Source organism: Cherax quadricarinatus, chromosome 60 (genome assembly GCF_038502225.1).
Source record: "Cherax quadricarinatus isolate ZL_2023a chromosome 60, ASM3850222v1, whole genome shotgun sequence".
NCBI lineage: Eukaryota > Metazoa > Arthropoda > Malacostraca > Decapoda > Parastacidae > Cherax > Cherax quadricarinatus.
The window spans coordinates 10,748,884-10,773,116 of record NC_091351.1 but is presented as its reverse complement, the minus strand read 5'-3'; the positions used below and the strand labels follow the sequence as shown (position 1 = coordinate 10,773,116).

The 24,233-nt window shown below is 47.2% G+C and overlaps 3 protein-coding genes across 4 annotated transcripts in view; 1 reads left to right on the top strand and 2 right to left on the bottom strand.

The window, feature by feature from the left end:
* Positions 1-22,343, bottom strand: part of LOC128694432 (serpin B6) — a 139,972-nt gene extending 117,629 nt beyond the window's left edge. Inside the window, exon 1 of the mRNA XM_070097931.1 lies at positions 22,326-22,343. The gene's annotated coding sequence lies outside the window, so the exon portion shown is untranslated. The remainder of the gene's footprint in view (positions 1-22,325) is intronic.
* On the bottom strand, positions 16,693-22,827 carry LOC128694433 (L-xylulose reductase). 2 transcript variants are annotated; one of them, XM_053784543.2, is made up of 2 exons: positions 22,721-22,827; positions 16,693-17,855 (listed from the first exon to the last, which is right to left on the bottom strand). In XM_053784543.2, the coding sequence occupies exon 2, from the start codon at positions 17,500-17,502 to the stop codon at positions 16,771-16,773; it is 732 nt and encodes a 243-aa protein (XP_053640518.1). In that variant the 5' UTR covers positions 17,503-17,855; positions 22,721-22,827; the 3' UTR covers positions 16,693-16,770. The 2 variants fall into 2 exon arrangements, with proteins under 2 accessions (XP_053640518.1, XP_053640519.1); XM_053784544.2 differs by lacking the exon at positions 22,721-22,827 and adding an exon at positions 20,475-20,585.
* The window catches only part of LOC128694397 (phenazine biosynthesis-like domain-containing protein 1), a 30,201-nt gene continuing 28,447 nt past the window's right edge, over positions 22,480-24,233 (top strand). Inside the window, exon 1 of the mRNA XM_070097932.1 lies at positions 22,480-22,692. The gene's annotated coding sequence lies outside the window, so the exon portion shown is untranslated. The remainder of the gene's footprint in view (positions 22,693-24,233) is intronic.

Here is a 24,233-nt window from a genome sequence, read left to right as displayed (position 1 = left end):
GGAGTGGACCAGTGCATGTAGGAGTGGACCAGTGCATGTAGGAGTGGACCAGTGCATGTAGGAGTGGACCAGTGCATGTGGCAGTGGACCATGTAGGAGTGACCATGTAGGAGTGGACCAGCGCATGTAGGAGGGGACCAGTGCATGTAGGAGTCGACCAGTGCATGTAGGAGTGGACCAGTGCATGTAGGAGTGGACCAGTGCATGTAGGAGTGGACCAGTGCATGTAGGAGTGGACCAGTGCATGTAGGAGTGGACCACCAGTGCATGTAGGAGTGGACCAGTGCATGTAGGAGTGGACCAGTGCATGTAGGAGTGGACCAGTGCATGTAGGAGTGGACCAGTGCATGTAGGAGTGGACCAGTGCATGTAGGAGTGGACCAGTGCATGTAGGAGTGGACCAGTGCCTGTAGGAGTGGACCAGTGCATGTAGGAGTGGACCAGTGCATGTAGGAGTGGACCAGTGCATGTAGGAGTGGACCAGTGCATGTAGGAGTGGACCAGTGCATGTAGGAGTGGACCAGTGCATGTAGGAGTGGACCAGTGCATGTAGGAGTGGACCAGTGCATGTAGGAGTGGACCAGTGCATGTAGGAGTGGACCAGTGAATGTAGTGGTCCAGTGAATGCAGGAGTGGCCCAGTGCTTGTAGGAGTGGACCAGTGCATGTAGGAGTGGACCAGTGCATGTAGAAGTGGACCAGTGCATGTAGGAGTGGACCATGTAGGAGTGGACCAGTGCATGTAGGAGTGGACCAGTGCATGTAGGATGTAGGAGTGGACCAGTGCATGTAGGAGTGGACCAGTGCATGTAGGAGTGGACCACAGTGCATGTAGGAGTGGACCATGTAGGAGTGGACCAGTGCATGTAGGAGTGGACCAGTGCATGTAGGAGTGGACCAGTGCATGTAGGAGTGGACCAGTGCATGTAGGAGTGGACCAGTGCATGTAGGAGTGGACCAGTGCATGTAGGAGTGGACCAGTGCATGTAGGAGTGGACCAGTGCATGTAGGAGTGGACCAGTGCATGTAGGAGTGGACCAGTGCATGTAGGAGTGGACCAGTGCATGTAGGAGTGGACCAGTGACCATGTAGGAGTGGACCAGTGCATGTAGGAGTGGACCAGTGCATGTAGGAGTGGACCAGTGCATGTAGGAGTGGACCAGTGCATGTAGGAGTGGACCAGTGCATGTAGGAGTGGACCAGTGCATGTAGGAGTGGACCAGTGCATGTAGGAGTGGACCAGTGCATGTAGGAGTGGACCAGTGCATGTAGGAGTGGACCAGTGCATGTAGGAGTGGACCAGTGCATGTAGGAGTGGACCAGTGCATGTAGGAGTGGACCAGTGCATGTAGGAGTGGACCAGTGCATGTAGGAGTGGACCAGTGCATGTAGGAGTGGACCAGTGCATGTAGGAGTGGACCAGTGCATGTAGGAGTGGACCAGTGCATGTAGGAGTGGACCAGTGCATGTAGGAGTGGACCAGTGCATGTAGGAGTGGACCAGTGCATGTAGGAGTGGACCAGTGCATGTAGGAGTGGACCAGTGCAGGTAGGAGTGACCATGTAGGAGTGGACCAGTGCATGTAGGAGTGGACCAGTGCATGTAGGAGTGGACCAGTGCATGTAGGAGTGGACCAGTGCATGTAGGAGTGGACCAGTGCATGTAGGAGTGGACCAGTGCATGTAGGAGTGGACCAGTGCATGTAGGAGTGGACCAGTGCATGTAGGAGTGGACCAGTGCATGTAGGAGTGGACCAGTGCATGTAGGAGTGGACCAGTGCATGTAGGAGTGGACCAGTGCATGTAGGAGTGGACCAGTGCATGTAGGAGTGGACCAGTGCATGTAGGAGTGGACCAGTGCATGTAGGAGTGGACCAGTGCATGTAGGAGTGGACCAGTGCATGTAGGAGTGGACCAGTGCATGTAGGAGTGGACCAGTGCATGTAGGAGTGGACCAGTGCATGTAGGAGTGGACCAGTGCATGTAGGAGTGGACCAGTGCATGTAGGAGTGGACCAGTGCATGTAGGAGTGGACCAGTGCATGTAGGAGTGGACCAGTGCATGTAGGAGTGGACCAGTGCATGTAGGAGTGGACCAGTGCATGTAGGAGTGGACCAGTGCATGTAGGAGTGGACCAGTGCATGTAGGAGTGGACCAGTGCATGTAGGAGTGGACCAGTGCATGTAGGAGTGGACCAGTGCATGTAGGAGTGGACCAGTGCATGTAGGAGTGGACCAGTGCATGTAGGAGTGGACCAGTGCATGTAGGAGTGGACCAGTGCATGTAGGAGTGGACCAGTGCATGTAGGAGTGGACCAGTGCATGTAGGAGTGGACCAGTGCATGTAGGAGTGGACCAGTGCATGTAGGAGTGGACCAGTGCATGTAGGAGTGTAGGAGTGGACCAGTGGTGGACCAGTGCTTGTGGCAGTGGACCAGTGCATGTGGCAGTAGACCAGTGCATGTGGCAGTGGACCAGTGCATGTGGCAGTGGACCAGTGCATGTGGCAGTGGACCAGTGCTTGTGGCAGTGGACCAGTGCATGTGGCAGTGGACCAGTGCATGTGGCAGTGGACCAGTGCATGTGGCAGTGGACCAGTGCATGTAGCAGTGGACCAGTGCATGTAGGAGTGGACCAGTGCATGTAGGAGTGGACCAGTGCATGTAGGAGTGGACCAGTGCATGTAGGAGTGGACCAGTGCATGTAGGAGTGGACCAGTGCATGTAGGAGTGGACCAGTGCATGTAGGAGTGGACCAGTGCATGTAGGAGTGGACCAGTGCATGTAGGAGTGGACCAGTGCATGTAGGAGTGGACCAGTGCATGTAGGAGTGGACCACCAGTGCATGTAGGAGTGGACCAGTGCATGTAGGAGTGGACCAGTGCATGTAGGAGTGGACCAGTGCATGTAGGAGTGGACCAGTGCATGTAGGAGTGGACCAGTGCATGTAGGAGTGGACCAGTGCATGTAGGAGTGGACCAGTGCATGTAGGAGTGGACCAGTGCATGTAGGAGTGGACCAGTGCATGTAGGAGTGGACCAGTGCATGTAGGAGTGGACGAGTGCAGTGGACCATGTAGGAGTGGACCAGTGCATGTAGGAGTGGACCAGTGCATGTAGGAGTGGACCAGTGCATGTAGGAGTGGACCAGTGCATGTAGGAGTGGACCAGTGAATGTAGGAGTGGACCAGTGCATGTAGGAGTGGACCAGTGCATGTAGGAGTGGACCAGTGCATGTAGGAGTGGACCAGTGCATGTAGGAGTGGACCAGTGCATGTAGGAGTGGACCAGTGCATGTAGGAGTGGACCAGTGCATGTAGGAGTGGACCAGTGCATGTAGGAGTGGACCAGTGCATGTAGGAGTGGACCAGTGCATGTAGGAGTGGACCAGTGCATGTAGGAGTGGACCAGTGCATGTAGGAGTGGACCAGTGCATGTAGGAGTGGACCAGTGCATGTAGGAGTGGACCAGTGCATGTAGGAGTGGACCAGTGCATGTAGGAGTGGACCAGTGCATGTAGGAGTGGACCAGTGCATGTAGGAGTGGACCAGTGCATGTAGGAGTGGACCAGTGCATGTAGGAGTAGACCAGTGCATGCAGGAGTAGTGCATGTAGGAGTGGACCAATGCATGTAGGAGTGGACCAGTGCATGTAGGAGTGGACCAGTGCATGTAGGAGTGGACCAGTGCATGTAGGAGTAGACCAGTGCATGCAGGAGTAGACCAGTGCATGTAGGAGTGGACCAGTGCATGTAGGAGTGGACCAGTGCACGTAGGAGTGGACCAGTGCATGTAGGAGTGGACCAGTGCATGTAGGAGTGGACCCAGTGCATGTAGGAGTGGACAGTGCATGTAGGAGTGCATGTAGGAGTGGACCAGTGCATGTAGGAGTGCATGGAGGAGTGGACCAGTGCATGTAGGAGTGGACCAGTGCATGTAGGAGTGGACCAGTGCATGTAGGAGTGCACCAGTGCATGTAGGAGTGGACCAGTGCATGTAGGAGTGGACCAGTGCATGTAGGAGTGGACCAGTGCATGTAGGAGTGGACCAGTGCATGTAGGAGTGGACCAGTGCATGTAGGAGTGGACCAGTGCATGTAGGAGTGGACCAGTGCATGTAGGAGTGGACCAGTGCATGTAGGAGTGGACCAGTGCATGTAGGAGTGGACCAGTGCATGTAGGAGTGGACCAGTGCATGTAGGAGTGGACCAGTGCATGTAGGAGTGGACCAGTGCATGTAGGAGTGGACCAGTGCATGTAGGAGTGGACCAGTGCATGTAGGAGTGGACCAGTGCATGTGTAGCATGAGTGGACCAGTGCATGTAGGAGTGGACCAGTGCATGTAGGAGTGGACCAGTGCAGTGCATGTAGGAGTGGACCAGTGCATGTAGGAGTGGACCAGTGCATGTAGGAGTGGACCAGTGCATGTAGGAGTGGACCAGTGCATGTAGGAGTGGACCAGTGCATGTAGGAGTGGACCCAGTGGCATGTAGGAGTGGACCAGTGCATGTAGGAGTGGACCAGTGCATGTAGGAGTGGACCAGTGCATGTAGGAGTGGACCAGTGCATGTAGGAGTGGACCAGTGCATGTAGGAGTGGACCAGTGCATGCAGGAGTGGACCAGTGCATGTAGGAGTGGACCAGTGCATGTAGGAGTGGACAAGTGCATGTAGGAGTGGACCAGTGCATGTAGGAGTGGACCAGTGCATGTAGGAGTGGACCAGTGCATGTAGGAGTGGACCAGTGCATGTAGGAGTGGACCAGTGCATGTAGGAGTGGACCAGTGCATGTAGGAGTGGACCAGTGCATGTAGGAGTGGACCAGTGCATGTAGGAGTGGACCAGTGGATGTAGGAGTGGACCAGTGCATGTAGGAGTGGACCAGTGCATGTAGGAGTGGACCAGTGAATGTAGGAGTGGACCAGTGAATGTAGGAGTGGACCAGTGCATGTAGGAGTGGACCAGTGCATGTAGGAGTGGACCAGTGAATGTAGGAGTGGACCAGTGCATGTAGGAGTGGACCAGTGAATGTAGGAGTGGACCATGTAGGAGTGGACCAGTGAATGTAGGAGTGCATGTAGGAGTGGACCAGTGAATGTAGGAGTGGACCAGTGCATGTAGGAGTGGACCAGTGCATGTAGGAGTGGACCAGTGCATGTAGGAGTGGACCAGTGCATGTAGGAGTGAACCAGTGAATGTAGGAGTGGACCAGTGCATGTAGGAATGGACCAGTGCATGTAGGAGTGGACCAGTGAATGTAGGAGTGGACCAGTGCATGTAGGAGTGGACCAGTGCATGTAGGAGTGGACCAGTGAATGTAGGAGTGGACCAGTGCATGTAGGAGTGAACCAGTGCATGTAGAAGTGGACCAGTGCATGTAGGAGTGGACCAGTGAATGTAGGAGTGGACCAGTGCATGTAGGAGTGGACCAGTGCATGTAGGAGTGGACCAGTGCATGTAGGAGTGGACCAGTGCATGTAGGAGTGGACCAGTGCATGTAGAAGTGGACCAGTGCATGCAGGAGTGGACCAGTGCATGCAGGAGTGGACCAGTGCATGTAGGAGTGGACCACTGCATGTAGGAGTGGACCAGTGCATGCAGGAGTGAACCAGTGCATGCAGGAGTGGACCAGTGCATGTAGGAGTGGACCAGTGCATGCAGGAGTGGCCCAGTGCATGCAGGAGTGGACCAGTGCATGTAGGAGTGGACCAGTACATGCAGGAGTGGACCAGTGCATTCAGGAGTGGCCCAGTGCATGTAGGAGTGGACCAGTGCATGCAGGAGTGGACCAGTGCATGTAGGAGTGGACCAGTACATGCAGAAGTGGACCAGTGCATGTAGGAGTGGACCAGTGCATGTAGGAGTGGACCAGTACATGCAGGAGTGGACCAGTACATGCAGGAGTGGACCAGTACATGCAGGAGTGGACCAGTACATGCAGGAGTGGACCAGTACATGCAGAAGTGGACCAGTGCATGTAGGAGTGGACCAGTGCATGTAGGAGTGGACCAGTACATGCAGGAGTGGACCAGTACATGCAGGAGTGGACCAGTACATGCAGGAGTGGACCAGTACATGCAGGAGTGGACCAGTACATGCAGGAGTGGACCAGTACATGCAGAAGTGGACCAGTACATGCAGGAGTGGACCAGTACATGCAGGAGTGGACCAGTACATGCAGGAGTGGACCAGTACATGCAGGTGTGGACCAGTACATGCAGGAGTGGACCAGTACATGCAGGAGTGGACCAGTACATGCAGGAGTGGACCAGTACATGCAGGAGTGGACCAGTACATGCAGGAATGGACCAGTACATGCAGGAGTGGACCAGTACATGCAGGGGTACACAGGAGGATACCAGCGATACATGTGTAGACAGGACCAGTACATGCAGAAGTGGACCAGTGCATGTAGGAGTGGACCAGTGCATGTAGGAGTGGACCAGTACTTGCAGGAGTGGACCAGTACGTGCAGGAGTGGACCAGTACATGCAGGAGTGGACCAGTACATGCAGGAGTGGACCAGTACATGCAGGAGCGGACCAGTACATGCAGGAGTGGACCAGTACATGCAGGAGTGGACCAGTACATGCAGGAGTGCACTAGTACATGCAGGAGTGGACCAGTACATGCAGGAGTGCACCAATACATGCAGGAGTGCACCAGTACATGCAGGAGTGCACCACTACATGCAGGAGTGCACCACTACATGCAGGAGTGCACCACTACATGCAGGAGTGGACCAGTACATGCAGGAGTGCACCAGTACATGCAGGAGTGCACCACTACATGCAGGAGTGCACCACTACATGCAGGAGTGCACCAGTACATGCAGGAGTGCACCACTACATGCAGGAGTGCACCAGTACATGCAGGAGTGCACCAGTACATGCAGGAGTGCACCACTACATGCAGGAGTGCACCAGTACATGCAGGAGTGCACCAGTACATGCAGGAGTGCACCACTACATGCAGAAGTGCACCAGTACATGCAGGAGTGCACCAGTACATGCAGGAGTGCACCACTACATGCAGAAGTTCACCAGTACATGCAGAAGTGCACCAGTACATGCAGGAGTGCACCAGTACATGCAGGAGTGCACCACTACATGCAGGAGTGCACCACTACATTCAGGAGTGCACCAGTACATGCAGGAGTGCACCAGTACATGCAGGAGTGCACCACTACATGCAGGAGTGCACCACTACATGCAGGAGTGCACCAGTACATGCAGGAGTGCACCAGTACATGCAGAACTGCACCAGTACATGCAGAAGTGCACCAGTACATGCAGAAGTGCACCAGTACATGCAGGAGTGCACCAGTACATGCAGAAGTGCACCAGTACATGCAGAAGTGCACCAGTACATGCAGGAGTGCACCAGTACATGCAGGAGTGCACCAGTACATGCAGAAGTGCACAAGTACATGCAGAAGTGCACCAGTACATGCAGGAGTGGACCAGTACATGCAGGAGTGGACCAGTACATGCAGGAGTGGACCAGTACATGCAGGAGTGCACCAGTACATGCAGGAGTGCACCAGTACATGCAGGAGTGCACCAGTACATGCAGGAGTGGACCAGTACATGCAGAAGTGCACCAGTACATGCAGAAGTGCACCAGTACATGCAGGAGTGCACCAGTACATGCAGAAGTGCACCAGTACATGCAGAAGTGCACCAGTACATGCAGGAGTGGACCAGTACATGCAGGAGTGGACCAGTACATGCAGGAGTGGACCAGTACATGCAGGAGTGCACCAGTACATGCAGGAGTGCACCAGTACATGCAGGAGTGCACCAGTACATGCAGGAGTGGACCAGTACATGCAGAAGTGCACCAGTACATGCAGGGGTGCACCAGTACATGCAGGAGTGCACCAGTACATGCAGGAGTGCACCAGTACATGCAGGAGTGCACCAGTACATGCAGAAGTGCACCAGTACATGCAGAAGTGCACCAGTACATGCAGGAGTGGACCAGTACATGCAGGAGTGGACCAGTACATGCAGGAGTGGACCAGTACATGCAGGAGTGCACCAGTACATGCAGGAGTGCACCAGTACATGCAGGAGTGCACCAGTACATGCAGGCGTTGACCAATACATGCAGAAGTGCACCAGTACATGCAGGGGTGCACCAGTACATGCAGGAGTGCACCAGTACATGCAGAAGTGCACCAGTACATGCAGAAGTGCACCAGTACATGCAGGAGTGGACCAGTACATGCAGGAGTGGACCAGTCATGCAGGAGTGGACCAGTACATGCAGGAGTGCACCAGTACATGCAGGAGTGCACCAGTACATGCAGGAGTGCACCAGTACATGCAGGAGTGGACCAGTACATGCAGAAGTGCACCAGTACATGCAGGGGTGCACCAGTACATGCAGGAGTGCACCAGTACATGCAGGGGTGCACCAGTACATGCAGGAGTGCACCAGTACATGCAGGGGTGCACCAGTACATGCAGGAGTGCACCAGTACATGCAGGAGTGCACCACTACATGCAGGAGTGCAGCAGTACATGCAGGAGTGCACCAGTACATGCAGGGGTGCACCAGTACATGCAGGAGTGCACCAGTACATGCAGGAGTGCACCAGTACATGCAGGAGTGCACCAGTACATGCAGGAGTGGACCAGTACATGCAGAAGTGCACCAGTACATGCAGGGGTGCACCAGTACATGCAGGAGTGCACCAGTACATGCAGGGGTGCACCAGTACATGCAGGAGTGCACCAGTACATGCAGGGGTGCACCAGTACATGCAGGAGTGCACCAGTACATGCAGGGGTGCACCAGTACATGCAGGAGTGCACCAGTACATGCAGGGGTGCACCAGTACATGCAGGAGTGCACCAGTACATGCAGGGGTGCACCAGTACATGCAGGAGTGCACCAGTACATGCAGGAGTGCACCACTACATGCAGGAGTGCACCAGTACATGCAGGAGTGCACCAGTACATGCAGGGGTGCACCAGTACATGCAGGAGTGCACCAGTACATGCAGGAGTGCACCAGTACATGCAGGAGTGCATCAGTACATGCAGGAGTGCACCAGTACATGCAGGAGTGCACCAGTACATGCAGGAGTGCACCAGTACATGCAGGAGTGCACCAGTACATGCAGGAGTGCACCAGTACATGCAGGAGTGCACCAGTACATGCAGGAGTGCACCAGTACATGCAGGAGTGCACCAGTACATGCAGGAGTGCACCAGTACATGCAGGAGTGCACCAGTACATGCAGGGGTGCACCAGTACATGCAGGAGTGCACCAGTACATGCAGGAGTGCACCACTACATGCAGGAGTGCACCAGTACATGCAGGAGTGCACCAGTACATGCAGGGGTGCACCAGTACATGCAGGAGTGCACCAGTACATGCAGGAGTGCACCAGTACATGCAGGAGTGCACCAGTACATGCAGGAGTGCACCAGTACATGCAGGAGTGCATCAGTACATGCAGCAGTGCACCACTACATGCAGGAGTGCACCAGTACATGCAGGAGTGCACCAGTACATGCAGGAGTGCACCAGTACATGCAGGAGTGCACCAGTACATGCAGGAGTGCACCAGTACATGCAGCAGTGCACCAGTACATGCAGGAGTGCACCAGTACATGCAGGAGTGCACCAGTACATGCAGGAGTGCACCAGTACATGCAGGAGTGCACCAGTACATGCAGGAGTGCACCAGTACATGCAGGAGTGCACCAGTACATGCAGCAGTGCACCAGTACATGCAGGAGTGCACCAGTACATGCAGCAGTGCACCAGTACATGCAGGAGTGCACCAGTACATGCAGCAGTGCACCAGTACATGCAGCAGTGCACCAGTACATGCAGGGGTGCACCAGTACATGCAGCAGTGCACCAGTACATGCAGCAGTGCACCAGTACATGCAGGAGTGCACCAGTACATGCAGCAGTGCACCAGTACATGCAGCAGTGCACCAGTACATGCAGGAGTGCACCAGTACATGCAGGAGTGCACCAGTACATGCAGCAGTGCACCAGTACATGCAGCAGTGCACCAGTACATGCAGCAGTGCACCAGTACATGCAGCAGTGCACCAGTACATGCAGCAGTGCACCAGTACATGCAGCAGTGCACCAGTACATGCAGCAGTGCACCAGTACATGCAGGGGTGCACCAGTACATGCAGCAGTGCACCAGTACATGCAGGAGTGCACCAGTACTCACAGCCCAGCACCACCGGATGGGCTACAAGTAAACACGTTTATTACATACAAGTGTCTTTCTTTTTGTTTATTTAACATAAGCATTACTTTTTTTAACCGCATAAAACAAAATATAAAATTGCATTTGTATTCTGTATTCATGGAGAAACGCTAAACCCCTAAGGGCTATACAGCGTCTGTGCGAATTATTATTATAAATAATAGAAAAAGGCACAATACCGTGATTGGAACGATACACAAGTAACCCGCACTTAGAAGAGAGGAGCTTACGACGACGTTTCGATCCAACTTGGACCATTTACGAAGTCACACTAATGAAAAGCACTGTTGGTGTGGGCAAGCCTAACACTACTTTTGTGCTCCCTAAGTCTGTCACTCAGGGAGCACAAAAGTAGTGTTAGACTTGCCGACACCAACAATACTCTTTTCGTCACGTCAGAGATCACAGTCATCCTATTGACTGGTCTTCTGCTAAAACTGTCTACCCGACTTCCAACTTTCACAGTCGCCGTCTGGTTGAATCCTCTCTTATACACAACTTTCCTTGTATGAATCTTATTTCTGGCTTCGTCTCAGTAGATGTCTTCCTTTCCCACTACATACGTTTATACATGGCTACGTAAGTAACCATTCTTACAGTATTCATTACCTTTGTAACTTGTGAGTTCATTACCTTTGTAACTTGTGAGTTCATTACCTTGTACCTAGTTCAGCCATCAAAACTTTGGAGCCCGGTCCCTGGACCCATTGTGTACCTCTGTAATCTGTAAATACCTTTGTAACTTGTCATGATTGTGACTAGACCTACCTGGAGTTCATTACCTTTGTAAATTGTGAATTCATTACCTCTGTAACTTGCTCAGCTATCAAAACTTTGAGGCCCAGTCCCTGGATCCATTATGTACCTCTGTAATCTTTTGACTACCGCCCACAGGATGGGTATGGGGTGCATAATAAACATATTAAACTAATTAACTAACTTCCCACTACATTGTAAAATGCTCCAAACTTCAGAACATCCGTGACTTAACGTGATTCCATTTTCTTCTTCTCCCTCTTCTCCTTTTCTCTTTCCTCTTTCTCCTTTGGGTTGTCTTTCTTCTGCCTTGGGTATTTGTTCCTTCATTATTTTTGCCCCCTCTGTGTTCTTGCTCCTACCCTCTGTGGGCCCCTAGCTCCCTTGTGGGCCCCTAGCTCCCTTGTGGGCCCCTAGTTCCCTTGTGGGCCCCTAGTTCCCTTGTGGGCCCCTAGTTCCCTTGTGGGCCCCTAGCTCCCTTGTGGGCCCCTAGCTCCCTTGTGCGCCCCTAGCTCCCTTGTGGGCCCCTAGCTCCCTTGTGGGCCCCTAGCTCCCTTGTGGGCCCCTAGCTCCCTTATGGGCCCCTAGTTCCCTTGTGGGCCCCTAGCTTCCTTGTGGGCCCCTAGTTCCCTTGTGGGCCCCTAGTTCCCTTGTGGGCCCCTAGCTCCCTTGTGGGCCCCTAGCTCCCTTGTGCGCCCCTAGCTCCCTTGTGGGCCCCTAGCTCCCTTGTGGGCCCCTAGCTCCCTTGTGGGCCCCTAGCTCCCTTATGGGCCCCTAGTTCCCTTGTGGGCCCCTAGCTTCCTTGTGGGCCCCTAGTTCCCTTGTGGGCCCCTAGTTCCCTTGTGGGCCCCTAGCTCCCTTGTGGGCCCCTAGCTCCCCTGTGGGCCCCTAGCTCCCTTGTGCGCCCCTAGCTCCCTTGTGGGCCCCTAGCTCCCTTGTGGGCCCCTAGCTCCCTTGTGGGCCCCTAGCTCCCTTATGGGCCCCTAGTTCCCTTGTGGGCCCCTAGCTCCCTTGTGGGCCCCTAGTTCCCTTGTGGGCCCCTAGCTCCCTTGTGGGCCCCTAGCTCCCTTGTGGGCCCCTAGCTCCCTTGTGGGCCCCTAGCTCCCTTGTGCGCCCCTAGCTCCCTTGTGGGCCCCTAGCTCCCTTGTGGGCCCCTAGCTCCCTTGTGGGCCCCTAGCTCCCTTATGGACCCGTAATCCCCTATTGCCTTGTATAGTGCGGTTAATAGGTGCCAAAAAAATGTCGTGTTATGCAAAATCTCGCTGTTAAAAACATTGTTATAATACCTGGAGTTTACCTGGAGAGAGGTCCGGGGGTCAACGCCCCCGCGGCCCGGTCTGTGACCAGGCCTCCTGGTGGATCAGAGCCTGATCAACCAGGCTGTTGCTGCTGGCTGCACGCAAACCAACGTACGAGCCACAGCCCGGCTGATCAGGAACTGACTTTAGGTGCTTGTCCAGTGCCAGCTTGAAGACTGCCAGGGGTCTGTTGGTAATCCCCCTTATGTGTGCTGGGAGGCAGTTGAACAGTCTCGGGCCCCTTACACTTATTGTATGGTCTCTTAACGTGCTAGTGACACCCCTGCTTTTCATTGGGGGGGATGGTGCATCGTCTGCCAAGTCTTTTGCTTTCGTAGTGGGTGATTTTCGTGTGCAAGTTCGGTACTAGTCCCTCTAGGATTTTCCAGGTGTATATAATCATGTATCTCTCCCTCCTGCGTTCCAGGGAATACAGGTTTAGAAACCTCAAGCGCTCCCAGTAATTGAGGTGTTTTATCTCCGTTATAAGCGCCGTGAAAGTGTGTTAAGTAAGTTCAGGAAAGTATCTTCCAAATTATTATTATAATGAAAACTACGCGGTAAAACCGCCAGGGTCATACAGCTTGTTGCAAAACAAAACCTGTTTTGTCGACATTAAAAATTTGTTGATCCTTGTATGTTTATTTAGTTGCAGGTGGTACATATAAGTACAATTATCTCAGTGTAAATTACTAAGCATAACCCAAAAAAGTCAGACACTCTGACTTGTTTCCAATGGGGTCCTTTTTCAATCGCTTCTTTGAACAAAATAGTTAAGTTTGCAACAGCATCATTATCAGCACTAGCATTTTCACCTTCAATTTCAACGTTATAGCGCCCCATATACTCTTTTTAAAGTTATAAAACCAGCCACAACTTCCAGAAAATATTAAGAGTTCCTCTTTTTCTCCATTTTCTTAACAAAATACTTAGACTATACAGTAAACATTGTCCTATAAAAACTAAATAGATCACGAATAAACGGCTTGGTTGCCCATGGCTAACCAGCAGTATTCTGAAATCCATTGATAAGAAACACCAATATGAAAAGCAATATAGACAGGGCTTAATACACAAAGATATTCTTAAACAATATTCAACAGTTCTCACCAAATTAATAAAGAAAGCCAAACAACTATACTACTCCAGCAGATTCACTGACACAAGAGGAGATATAAAAAAGACCTGGAAAACACTCTCTCAGATTCTATGGACCCACAAACTGAAAAAAAACAAGAATATTGTTCTAACTAAACCTCATGAAACACCACTGCATCCCACTGATACAGCTAACAAGATAAACGACTTCTTCTCAAACATAGGATCTAATCTCGCCAGTAAAATCCCACGTACCAATGCCCGTGCCGGGGACTACCTAGATGGGAATTTCCCAAATTCCTTCTATCTTGTACCAACTGAGCCCACGGAAGTCACCGCGATCATAAAGACACTTAAAAATAACTCGGGGAATCTGTCTCACGTCCCACCATTATTGTACAAGCGAGCGGCCCATGTCCTTTCGCATGCTATTACATTACTTTTTAACAAGCCACTAGAAACTAGTACTTTCCCGACACTACTCAAAACAGCAAGGGTTACACCAATACATAAAGGTGGTGACCCTACAGACGTAAACAACTATAGGCCAATATCAAACTTACCATTGCTATCCAAAAATCTTCGAGAAACTCGTGCACAGGAGACTATATTCATTTATAACGTCACAAAACATACTCAACCCCTGCCAATTTGGATTCAGGAAAAATAAAAGCACTAATGATGCAATTATAAAAATGCTAGACCTGCTTTACACAGCATTGGAAAATAAGGAATATCCGCTAGGAATTTTTATTGACCTAAGAAAAGCGTTTGACACAGTAGACCACGGCATCCTACTCCACAAACTTGACCACTATGGTATAAGAGGCCATGCGCTTGCATATTTTAAATGCTACCTTTCTAATAGGTATCAGTATGTCACCATTAAAGACAGCCTCATCAATACGGCCACTTGATACTGGAGTTCCGCAAGGAAGTGTCCTTGGACCCCTGCTCTTCCTCATTTACATCAATGATCTTCCAAACATATCCCAACACCTGAAACCCATTCTCTTTGTCGACGACACGACTTATGTCATCTCCCACCCTAATCTTGCCACCCTCAACACCATTGTTAATGAGGAGCTGCTCAAAATATCGACCTGGATGACAGCCAGTAAACTTACACTTAACACTGGCAAAACCTACTATATTATGTTTGGTAGCAGAGCAGGTGTTGCGCAACTTAACATTAAGATCGACAACACTCTAATTGCCAGACATAATGAGGGCAAATTCCTTGGCCTATACCTCGACAACAATTTAAATTTCAGCACCCATATCCAACACATAACAAAAAAAGTATCCAAAACGGTGGGGATCCTCTCCAAGATACGATACTACGTGCCGCAAACTGCCCTTCTCACACTATACCATTCACTTATATATCCATACCTCACCTATGCTATCTGTACTTGGGGTTCAACTGCAGCAACACACCTAAAGCCAATAATAACCCAACAAAAAGCCGCAGTAAGAATAATCACTAAATCCCATCCCTGGCAACCCCCCCCCCACTCTTCATAGATCTAAACTTGCTCCCTGTTCAGTACATCCACACTTACTACTGTGCAATCTATATCTACAGGACCTTAAATTCCAATATTAACCTTGACCTAAAACGCTTTCTTGATAGTTGTGACAGGACCCACAGGCATAACACCAGACACAAACATCTCTATGACATTCCCCGTGTTCGACTAAACCTTTACAAAAATTCAATGTATTTCAAAGGACCTAAAATCTGGAACACCCTACCTGGAAACTCTAGAACTGCAGACACATTCTCACTTTCAAAACTACAGTTAGAAAACATCTTATCTCCCTGATACACCCCGACAACTAACTACATGATAACCACCTGGTGGTTCACAATTACACTCACTCACCCACTGACTATAAACCCAGAAATACTAATCTTAATCTTAAAATAATAAATCCTAACTAGTCATAAGTTTGCCTATGATACTCCAATATAGACACTTTGTATTGTGCCAAAACAAAAGCATTCACATTGCTAAACTCACAAATTATGATGTAGTCACTTAGCCTTAATACCATAATCTGTAAGGATTTAATGTTAAGAATTAATCTAAGTCTGCCCGAAATGCCCAGCCATGCTAGGTGTCCTAGTGGCCCCCTCTGTAATTAGTATTTTATAACATGTAAACCACACAATATCCAAAACCTGTAAACCCCACAATGTAACCCTTATAGAGAATAAACTTGAATTGAATTGAATTGAATTTTCTTTCACCAATTTACAGTTTATGTAATACGTATCTATTTCTACAAGTACATGTACAAGGTATCCAGACCTAGCTGACATCAATAACCAAAAAAGGCACAATACCGTGACATCAATGATATATATAAAGCCCCCTTGTTATAATTATAAAAATATATAATCATGGAGGAGCGCTAAACCCGTAGGATTATACCGCGCATCTGGGGAGGGGGATTATTATAATCAAAAGAAGCGCTAAGCCACAAGGGCTATACAGCGCTGCGGGGGAGGGGGAATGGAAGGTATTCAGGGAACCGGAGCATAGATCCAATTCCCTAGATCAAGAGCCGCTCTCCAACATCAAGGAACCTCCCTTGAGGGGCACAGAAACAAAGCGTCATGGTTGAATCCTCTCTTATACACAACTTTCCTTGTACGAATCTTATTCCTGGCTTCGTCTCAGTAGATGTCTTCCTCTCCCACTACATTGTAAAATGCTCCAAACTTCAGAACATCCGTGACTTAACCTGAGTCCATTTTCTTCTTCTCCCTCTTCTCCTTTTCTCTTTCCTCTTTCTCCTTTGGGTTGTCTTTCTTCTGCCTTGGGTATTTGTTCCTTCATTATTTTTGCCCCCTCTGTGTTCTTGCTCCTACCCTCTGTGGGCCCCTAGCTCCCTTGTGGGCCCCTAGCTCCCTTGTGGGCCCCTAGCTCCCTTGTGGGCCCCTAGCTCCCTTGTGGGCCCCTAGCTCCCTTGTGGGCCCCTACTGAAATAAGTATCCAAGGACTCCAATGGAAATAGGTCACTTCATCTTTTTTTTTTTTTGGAGGGGGGAGGGTTATCCTAGGTAATTTACACATAAAGTATGAATGATAGTTGTACTTATGTGTAGCTGTAACTAAATAAATTTGCTTATAGCAAAACTCACGATGTTCAGAACAGCGTTACACAAGATATTTACTGAATTTTTGAGGAAAATCTGTTACATATAAAGTTAAAATTATCTAAAAATCACGAGACATGTCTTAAAAAAGTCACATAAATGAAAATTTGTTGAAATAAAAATTCAAATATTAATAATTATTTTTATTCGAGATTTATATTGTGCAAGAATAACAGAAACTGACACAAATTAAAGTGTCTTGTGGATCACACTGCCGAGTAGCCACCATCAACAGCAAGAAGATGACCATTAACCATGTCACTTTCCTCAGAGAGTAAGTACACTGCGGCGTTCACCACATCACTCACTTCAGCAAACCTTCCTTGGGGTATGCGAGCCAACATGGGCGCAGCTTTGGCTGGATCAGACCATGCTTTGCGCCCCATGGTCGTCATCACCACAGTAGGACACACTGCATTCACACGGATCCCTTTCGGTCCTAGCTCCAGAGCCATGACCTTGGTCAGCATGTTCAGCGCTCCCTTAGAGGCGCAGTACACAGTGTGATCCTTAAGAGCAGACTGACCCGCCTGAGATGATAGGTTGATAATAGCGCCTTTCTGTCCTCTTGCTATAAGGTCGCCAGCCACCACTTGTGATACATTCATCACTGCCTTCACGTTCACGCTGAACAGCTCGTCGAAACTCTCTGGTGTAGCCGTTAGAAATGGTTGCAAGGAAGTACATGCTGCATTATTTACCAGAAAATGAATGGGAGTTATTTTCTGTACTACTTCCCTAGCAGCATTCCAGTCACTTAAGTTAACACAGATGATCTGGATACTTGGGTACTCTGTTTTCAAAGATTCAAGATGGGAGGCAGTTTTGCTCAGAGCGAAGACTTCTGCGCCCATCTCTAGTAGTCTGACAGCAATTTCTCTGCCAATACCATCCCCAGCTCCAGTCACTAGCGCTCGACGACCCGTAAACTTGCCCATGGTCCCCGAAGGTCCTCAGCCCTGAATGGCCCTCAAAAGTTTAGCTTTACTTTAATTGAATAACAATATTGTTAATCCAGTTGCCCTAAGTCAGTGGACCTAACAAGGCTGTTACTGTACTCTGGCTATACAAAAGTCTTGAAATTGTTTTTCCTTTCCAGAATGTTTTTATAATTCAATTTTTTTCCAGGAGTTACCTTAAGAGAGATATTGGAAGCAATACAACAGACATAAATCTTCAACACTTCATTTTTAAATGCTGTATAATACTTGTGTTTAGAATTTAATTTCTTCCCCGGGGTGATTTATCTTGCCTGATGTTATCTTTACTTTCTTCATCCAAAGTCAGACGACTGTAAAAAGAAACAATATTTGTATAATGACAACATTTACAGGTGACTGGTCTGTCGCCCTCTCTAACCTTCGCATTTTTTTTCATAATCTCCCAGTGGTGTAAACAACACAATCATTTGTAAGAAATGCCTCTGTGTGTAACATATACAAAGAGGCACTCCTCTCACATTATCTTTGAAATCTCCACCTTTCCTCAACGGAATAGAGTGCTAAGCCAACGGAAGGCCTCGGTCATGTAGCCAAAAGTTCCTGTTAGCTAGCGTCAGGAAACAATTGTCGCGGTTCCTGTTGAATAAAATACCACACTTTCAATTTCTTTATATATATATGCAAAACAACCACTGTGAAAGAGTAGTGAAATTTCAAGCGCTTTCGTGACTACTCACATTATCAAGGAACAATAAAAGTAATGCATCAAGGAAGGCATATAAAGAGTTCTAGCCCACACCTCACTATCACATCCCACTATCACATCAAGATTTTTAAATACAACTTTGATATTAAAAGTCTTAAGAAGAGAAGGCATGTCAAAGTTGTATTTAAAAATCTTGATACAGTAAAAAAAACTTTTGATAAAGAATTCCCCCCAAAATGCTGACGGATGTGTCTATAAAATTCCTTGTAAAATTTGCGATAAAGTTTATTACGGTCAAACTGGTAAAAGTCTCGAACTAAGATTAAAACAACATAAATATAGCATTAGAACTGGACAAGATTCCAATGCTCTATTTATTCATGTGAGAGATTTTAACCATCCAATTGATTTTCAAAAAGTTGAGAAAGTTGTATCAAGCAAGTCCATGGTTGATAGAAATATAATTGAATCTTGTTTCATAAAAAGCAGTTTTGACAATAATATGAATATTTCCTTTGGTTTATATAAATTAGATCCATTTATAATTAATAGAATTTGGGAAGAATTTAATAATACATTATACAAATAATAAATTTTAAAATTCTTAATTCTTGGGTAGAATAGTTTGTTTGTGGGATGTGTGAAGGACCTGTCTAGTTGGGCCAGCGGGCCTGCTGCAGTGTTCCCTTTCTTATGAGTCGCACGTCAGGTGTTGCTTTGTTGTGGGATGTGATAGTGAGGTGTGGGCTAGAACTCTTTATATGCCTTTGATGCATTACTTTCATTGTTCCTTGATAATGTGAGTAGTCACGAAAGCGCTTGGAATTTCTCTATTCTTTCACAGTGGTTATTTTGCATATTCTGAAACCGCCTGTTTACTGTGATCTTATTGCATATATATATATATATATATATATATATATATATATATATATATATATATATATATATATATATATATATATATATATATATATGTATGTCGTGCCGAATATGTAAAACTGGTCATTTAGCAAGAACTCATTTAAAATTAAGACCTTTCTGAAATTTTCTCTTATACGTTTAAAGATATATTTTTTTCATTAATGTTAATGTAAAATTTTTTAATTTTGCACCAAAAGAATCTTAGAAAACTTACCTAACCTTATTATAACAAGAGCAATTTATTTTAGCCTAACCCAACTAAATATATTTTAAATACGTTTACAATAATTTAGTACTAAACAAACACAATCAAATATATTTTTTTCATTAGGTTCAGAATGATTTTGGCGAAATTATTGCATACACAAATTTTCATTTGTCCTAAATGGCAAGATGAGCGTTGCTATTTAAGCCAAGATCGCAAGTTCTGCCTATTCGGCACGACATATATATATATATATATATATATATATATATATATATATATATATATATATATATATATATATATATATATATATATATATATATATATATATATTATATGAACATTAGTCACTGGAAACCGACACACTCACCTAGAAATACAATGAAACTAGAAATACAGATATGGCTATATATTTCGGACTATCTGGTGAACAGAACCTCGTCAGAAACCGAAATATATACCTATTTTTCATTTCTAATTTTATTTGTCTCTGTGCCCATAACAATCTTTCAACACATCTTTCGAAATACTGCAACTACCTGACGTGTGGAAGAGAGCGATTTTAGTATCAATCTTTAAGAAAGGAGACAGGCAGGCAGCATTAAACTATAGAGAAGCTTAAGATGGTAGAGCACCTAGAAAGGAATAAATGACCTTGTGCACGGTATTCAGCATGGTTTCAGAGAGGGGAAATTCTGTGTCACAAACCTACTGGAGTTTTACGACAAGATGATAGAAGGCAGGAGTGACTGCATTTTCTTGGATTGAAAGAAGATTTTCGACACAGTTCCGCACTAGAGATTTGTGCAAAAGCTATAGGAGCAAGCAGGAATAACAGGAAAGGCAATACAGTGGATCAGAGAATACCTGTCAGGAAGAAAACAACGAGGGATGGTATGTGACGAGGTGTCAGAGTGGGTGCCTGTGACGAGTGGGGTTCCACAAGGGTCAGTCCTTGGGCCAGTGCTGTTTCTGGTATTTGTGAATATGACGGAAGGAAAAGATTCAGAGGTGTCCCTGTTTGCAGACGATGTGAAGCAAATGCGGAGAATTCAAGTGGATGAGGATCAGGCAGAACTACAAAGGCATGAATTATGTGAGTAAATTACCTGCAGGTTTACAGGTTATTACCTGAATTATTTCTTGTGAGCAATTTGGATGAGATAAGTGGGACTTAAGTCACAGCAGGTCGCCGAACTGTAGCTCCCTCAATGCCCACTTCTTCAATCACATAAAGTTAGACCTGACATTAAATTAATTACAATATTAAAACCAGCTATTCTGGTAAATTAAAATTGTGGGCTGTATATGATTAGGCTTGCTGGGTACATAAAAGAAATTCGTATTACCGCTTACCATTTAATACTGTAGATGGATCACACCACAACACCGGCCTGACACCTAGACCCTACACTGGCCAGCTAGAGATCTAAATGCAAGGACTGATGGTACACTTCCCTGTGAATGATGGTTGTATCCCCTATCTTCCGCCATCCACACATAATTCTTGAGGTCCCACAAATTTCCTTTCCCAATTCTCCAGCAGGGGATGTTAACATGGGTTATTACAAATTCAGGCCGAAACCCCACAATTTTGCTTGAAAGATGCCGAATTATTAGCTGAATTTTCTGCTACAACCAGTGCTCACAAATTACAACTGGTGTCCTCCCGGCGTCACTCCCCCGGCTATTCTACATTTCCTCTCACTCGAAATTTCTCGAAGGGTCCAAATAGCATCAGATTTATATACGTAATTTTTATATTTTTTTCAGGTTTAAACATGCTGAATTTAGGAAAATTAAAAATTTTCCACAAAAGGGATCTGGACAAGTTGCAGGCTTGGTCCAACAACTGGCTTCTGGAGTTTAACCCCACCAAGTGCAAAGTCATGAAGATTGGGAAAGGTCAGAGACAGCAGAATACAGACTAGGGGGCAAAAGACTGCAAGCCTCATTCAAGAAAAAGGATCTTGGAGTGAGTATAATACCGAGCAAATCTCCTGAGGCGCACATCAACCACATAACTACAGCAGCATATGGGTGCCTGGCAAACCTAAGAATAACATTTCGACACCTTAGTATGAAATCGTTCAAGATATTGTACACCGTGATCGTCAGGCCCATATTGGAGTATGCAGCACCAGTATGGTGCTGCATACTCCAATATGCAAAGGTCTGCAGCTAGACTAGTCCCTGAACTAAGGGGTATGTCCTACGAGGAGAGGTTAAAGGAAACCGACATGACGACACTGGAGGACAGGAGAGATAGGGGAGATATGATAACGACATGCAAAATACTGAGAGGAATTGACAAGGTTGATAGAGACAGAATGTTTCAGAGATGGGATACAGCAACACGGGGTCACAACTGAAAGTAGAGGACTTAGATAAGTCACAGGGATGTTAGGAAGTTTTGCTTCAACCACAGAGATGCCAAGAAGTGGAATAATCTGGAGAGTGATGTAGTGGAGGCAGGATCCATACATAGCTTTAGGAAGAGGTATGATAAAGCTCATGGAGCAGAGAGTGGACCTAGTGGAGACCAGCTAAGAGGCGGGGGCCAGAAGTTGACTCGACCCCTGCAACTACAAATAGGTAAATACAAATAGGTAAGTAAGTACACACACATTATATATTTAAATATAAAGGAGTATTATCACTTTAATGGGATAGCGCCAAACCCGTAGGAGTGATGCAGCGCTTGGGGAATGGGAGACAATCAAATCGATACAAGTGAGGGCAGTTCACTTTCCTTGGATCAAGAATTCTTCACCAACATCAAGGTACCTCCTACAAAGGTGTATGTATAATGCAAGCACAAATCATGAGAATAAATACAGCTGCCAGGCGAGTGTTGAAGGTCTGGCAGTACTGAACAAGACAGCTGTTCCCTCAACACCTTCACATAACAAACGTTACACTTAGGAGTTAATATAGGTGCTAGTATAAATTAAAACATCCTATATACATATGATGACTTACCTACAATATCAATAGTGTATACAGATAGTAACAGCGTGAGTCTGCCACCCAACACACTGCCTCACACACCAGGCAGACCTCACTGCCTGCCTCACACACCTCCTAGTATTAACTGCACCTTATTTTAGCGTTAAAACAATTGACAGCTCATAAGTTTCCTCATATATGCCATAATATATAAGATGAACAGACGTACTAGGCGAAATCTCAACCCTGTTCCTATAATTTACAGCGCAGGAATACAGAAATGATCATAGTTTAGTTGTTAGGGTAAGAGGTGCCAGATAGAAGTGTCCTTGACAAGGACTAGACTGCAGCACCAACCATCGTCTGGATAACTCCACTTCTCTCCACATACTCCTAAAAAGTACGTTAATGGTGTTTTCTAATGGTACCTTAAAGCACTGCTATGTGAGTTTAAGATATATAAAGTATTAGTCGATCGGAAATCCAGAATGGTGAGAGAGACGTTGTAGACGTAATTATGGTAAAGAGAATTTTGATAACGTGAGATAACATAACTTATCAACTGCATCTGGCCAAGTAACATAACTAATGGAAATTGATGTACATTATGTACAGCCTACTACTTTAATTAATGTACACGGGTATTGCAGGCGCTTCATAATTGGTAGTGTTCACAAGTGTAAGCATTTTTTGTTTAGTATAATGATGATGTCATTATTTCCACTATACGAAACATTGATCCAAAAAAAGTAATTCAAAAGTGATTCAATCTCTGCTGGAACATCTCCGGGTGAACAAGAGCTGGAAATATAAGGCAACTCGCCCATATATCACCACCGCTCAGAGTATCAAACCTTTATCTTTCTGTTGCTAAGTTAGCGATCTATCACCAAGTTGCTGATCACAATTACCTGGAGTTTACCTGGAGAGAGTTCCGGGGGTCAACGCCCCCACGGCCCGGTCTGTGACCAGGCCTCCTGGTGGATCAGAGCCTGATCAACCAGGCTGTTACTGCTGGCTGCACGCAAATCAACGTACGAGCCACAGCCAGGCTGGTCAGGAACCGACTTTAGATGCTTGTCCAGTGCCAGCTTGAAGACTGCCAGGGTTCTATTGGTAATCCCCCTTATGTATGCTGGGAGGCAGTTGAACAGTCTCGGGCCCCTGACACTTATTGTATGGTCTCTTAACCTGCTAGTGACACCCCTGCTTTTCATTGGGGGGATGTTGAATCGTCTGCCAAGTCTTTTGCTTTCGTAGTGAGTGATTTTCGTGTGCAAGTTCGGTACTAGTCCCTCTAGGATTTTCCAGGTGTATATAATCATGTATCTCTCCCTCCTGCGTTCCAGGGAATACAGGTTTAGGAACCTCAAGCGCTCCCAGTAATTGAGGTGTTTTATCTCCGTTATGCGCGCCGTGAAGGTTCTCTGTACATTTTCTAGGTCAGCAATTTCACCTGCCTTGAAAGGTGCTGTTAGTGTGCAGCAATATTCTAGCCTAGATAGAACAAGAGACCTAAAGAGTGTCATCATGGGCTTGGCATCCCTAGTTTTGAAGGTTCTCATTATCCATCCTGTCATTTTTCTAGCAGATGCGATTGATACAATGTTATGGTCCTTGAAGGTGAGATCCTCCGACATGATCACTCCCAGGTCTTTGACGTTGGTGTTTCGCTCTATTTTGTGGCCAGAATTTGTTCTGTACTCTGATGAAGATTTAATTTCCTCGTGTTTACCATATCTGAGTAATTGAAATTTTTCATCGTTGAACTTCATATTGTTTTACTGCAGCCCACTGAAAGATTTGGTTGATGTCCGCCTGGAGCCTTGCAGTGTCTGCAATGGAAGACACTGTCATGCAGATTCGGGTGTCATCTACAAAGGAAGACAGGTGCTGTGGCTGACATCCTTGTCTATGTCAGATATGAGGATGAGGAACAAG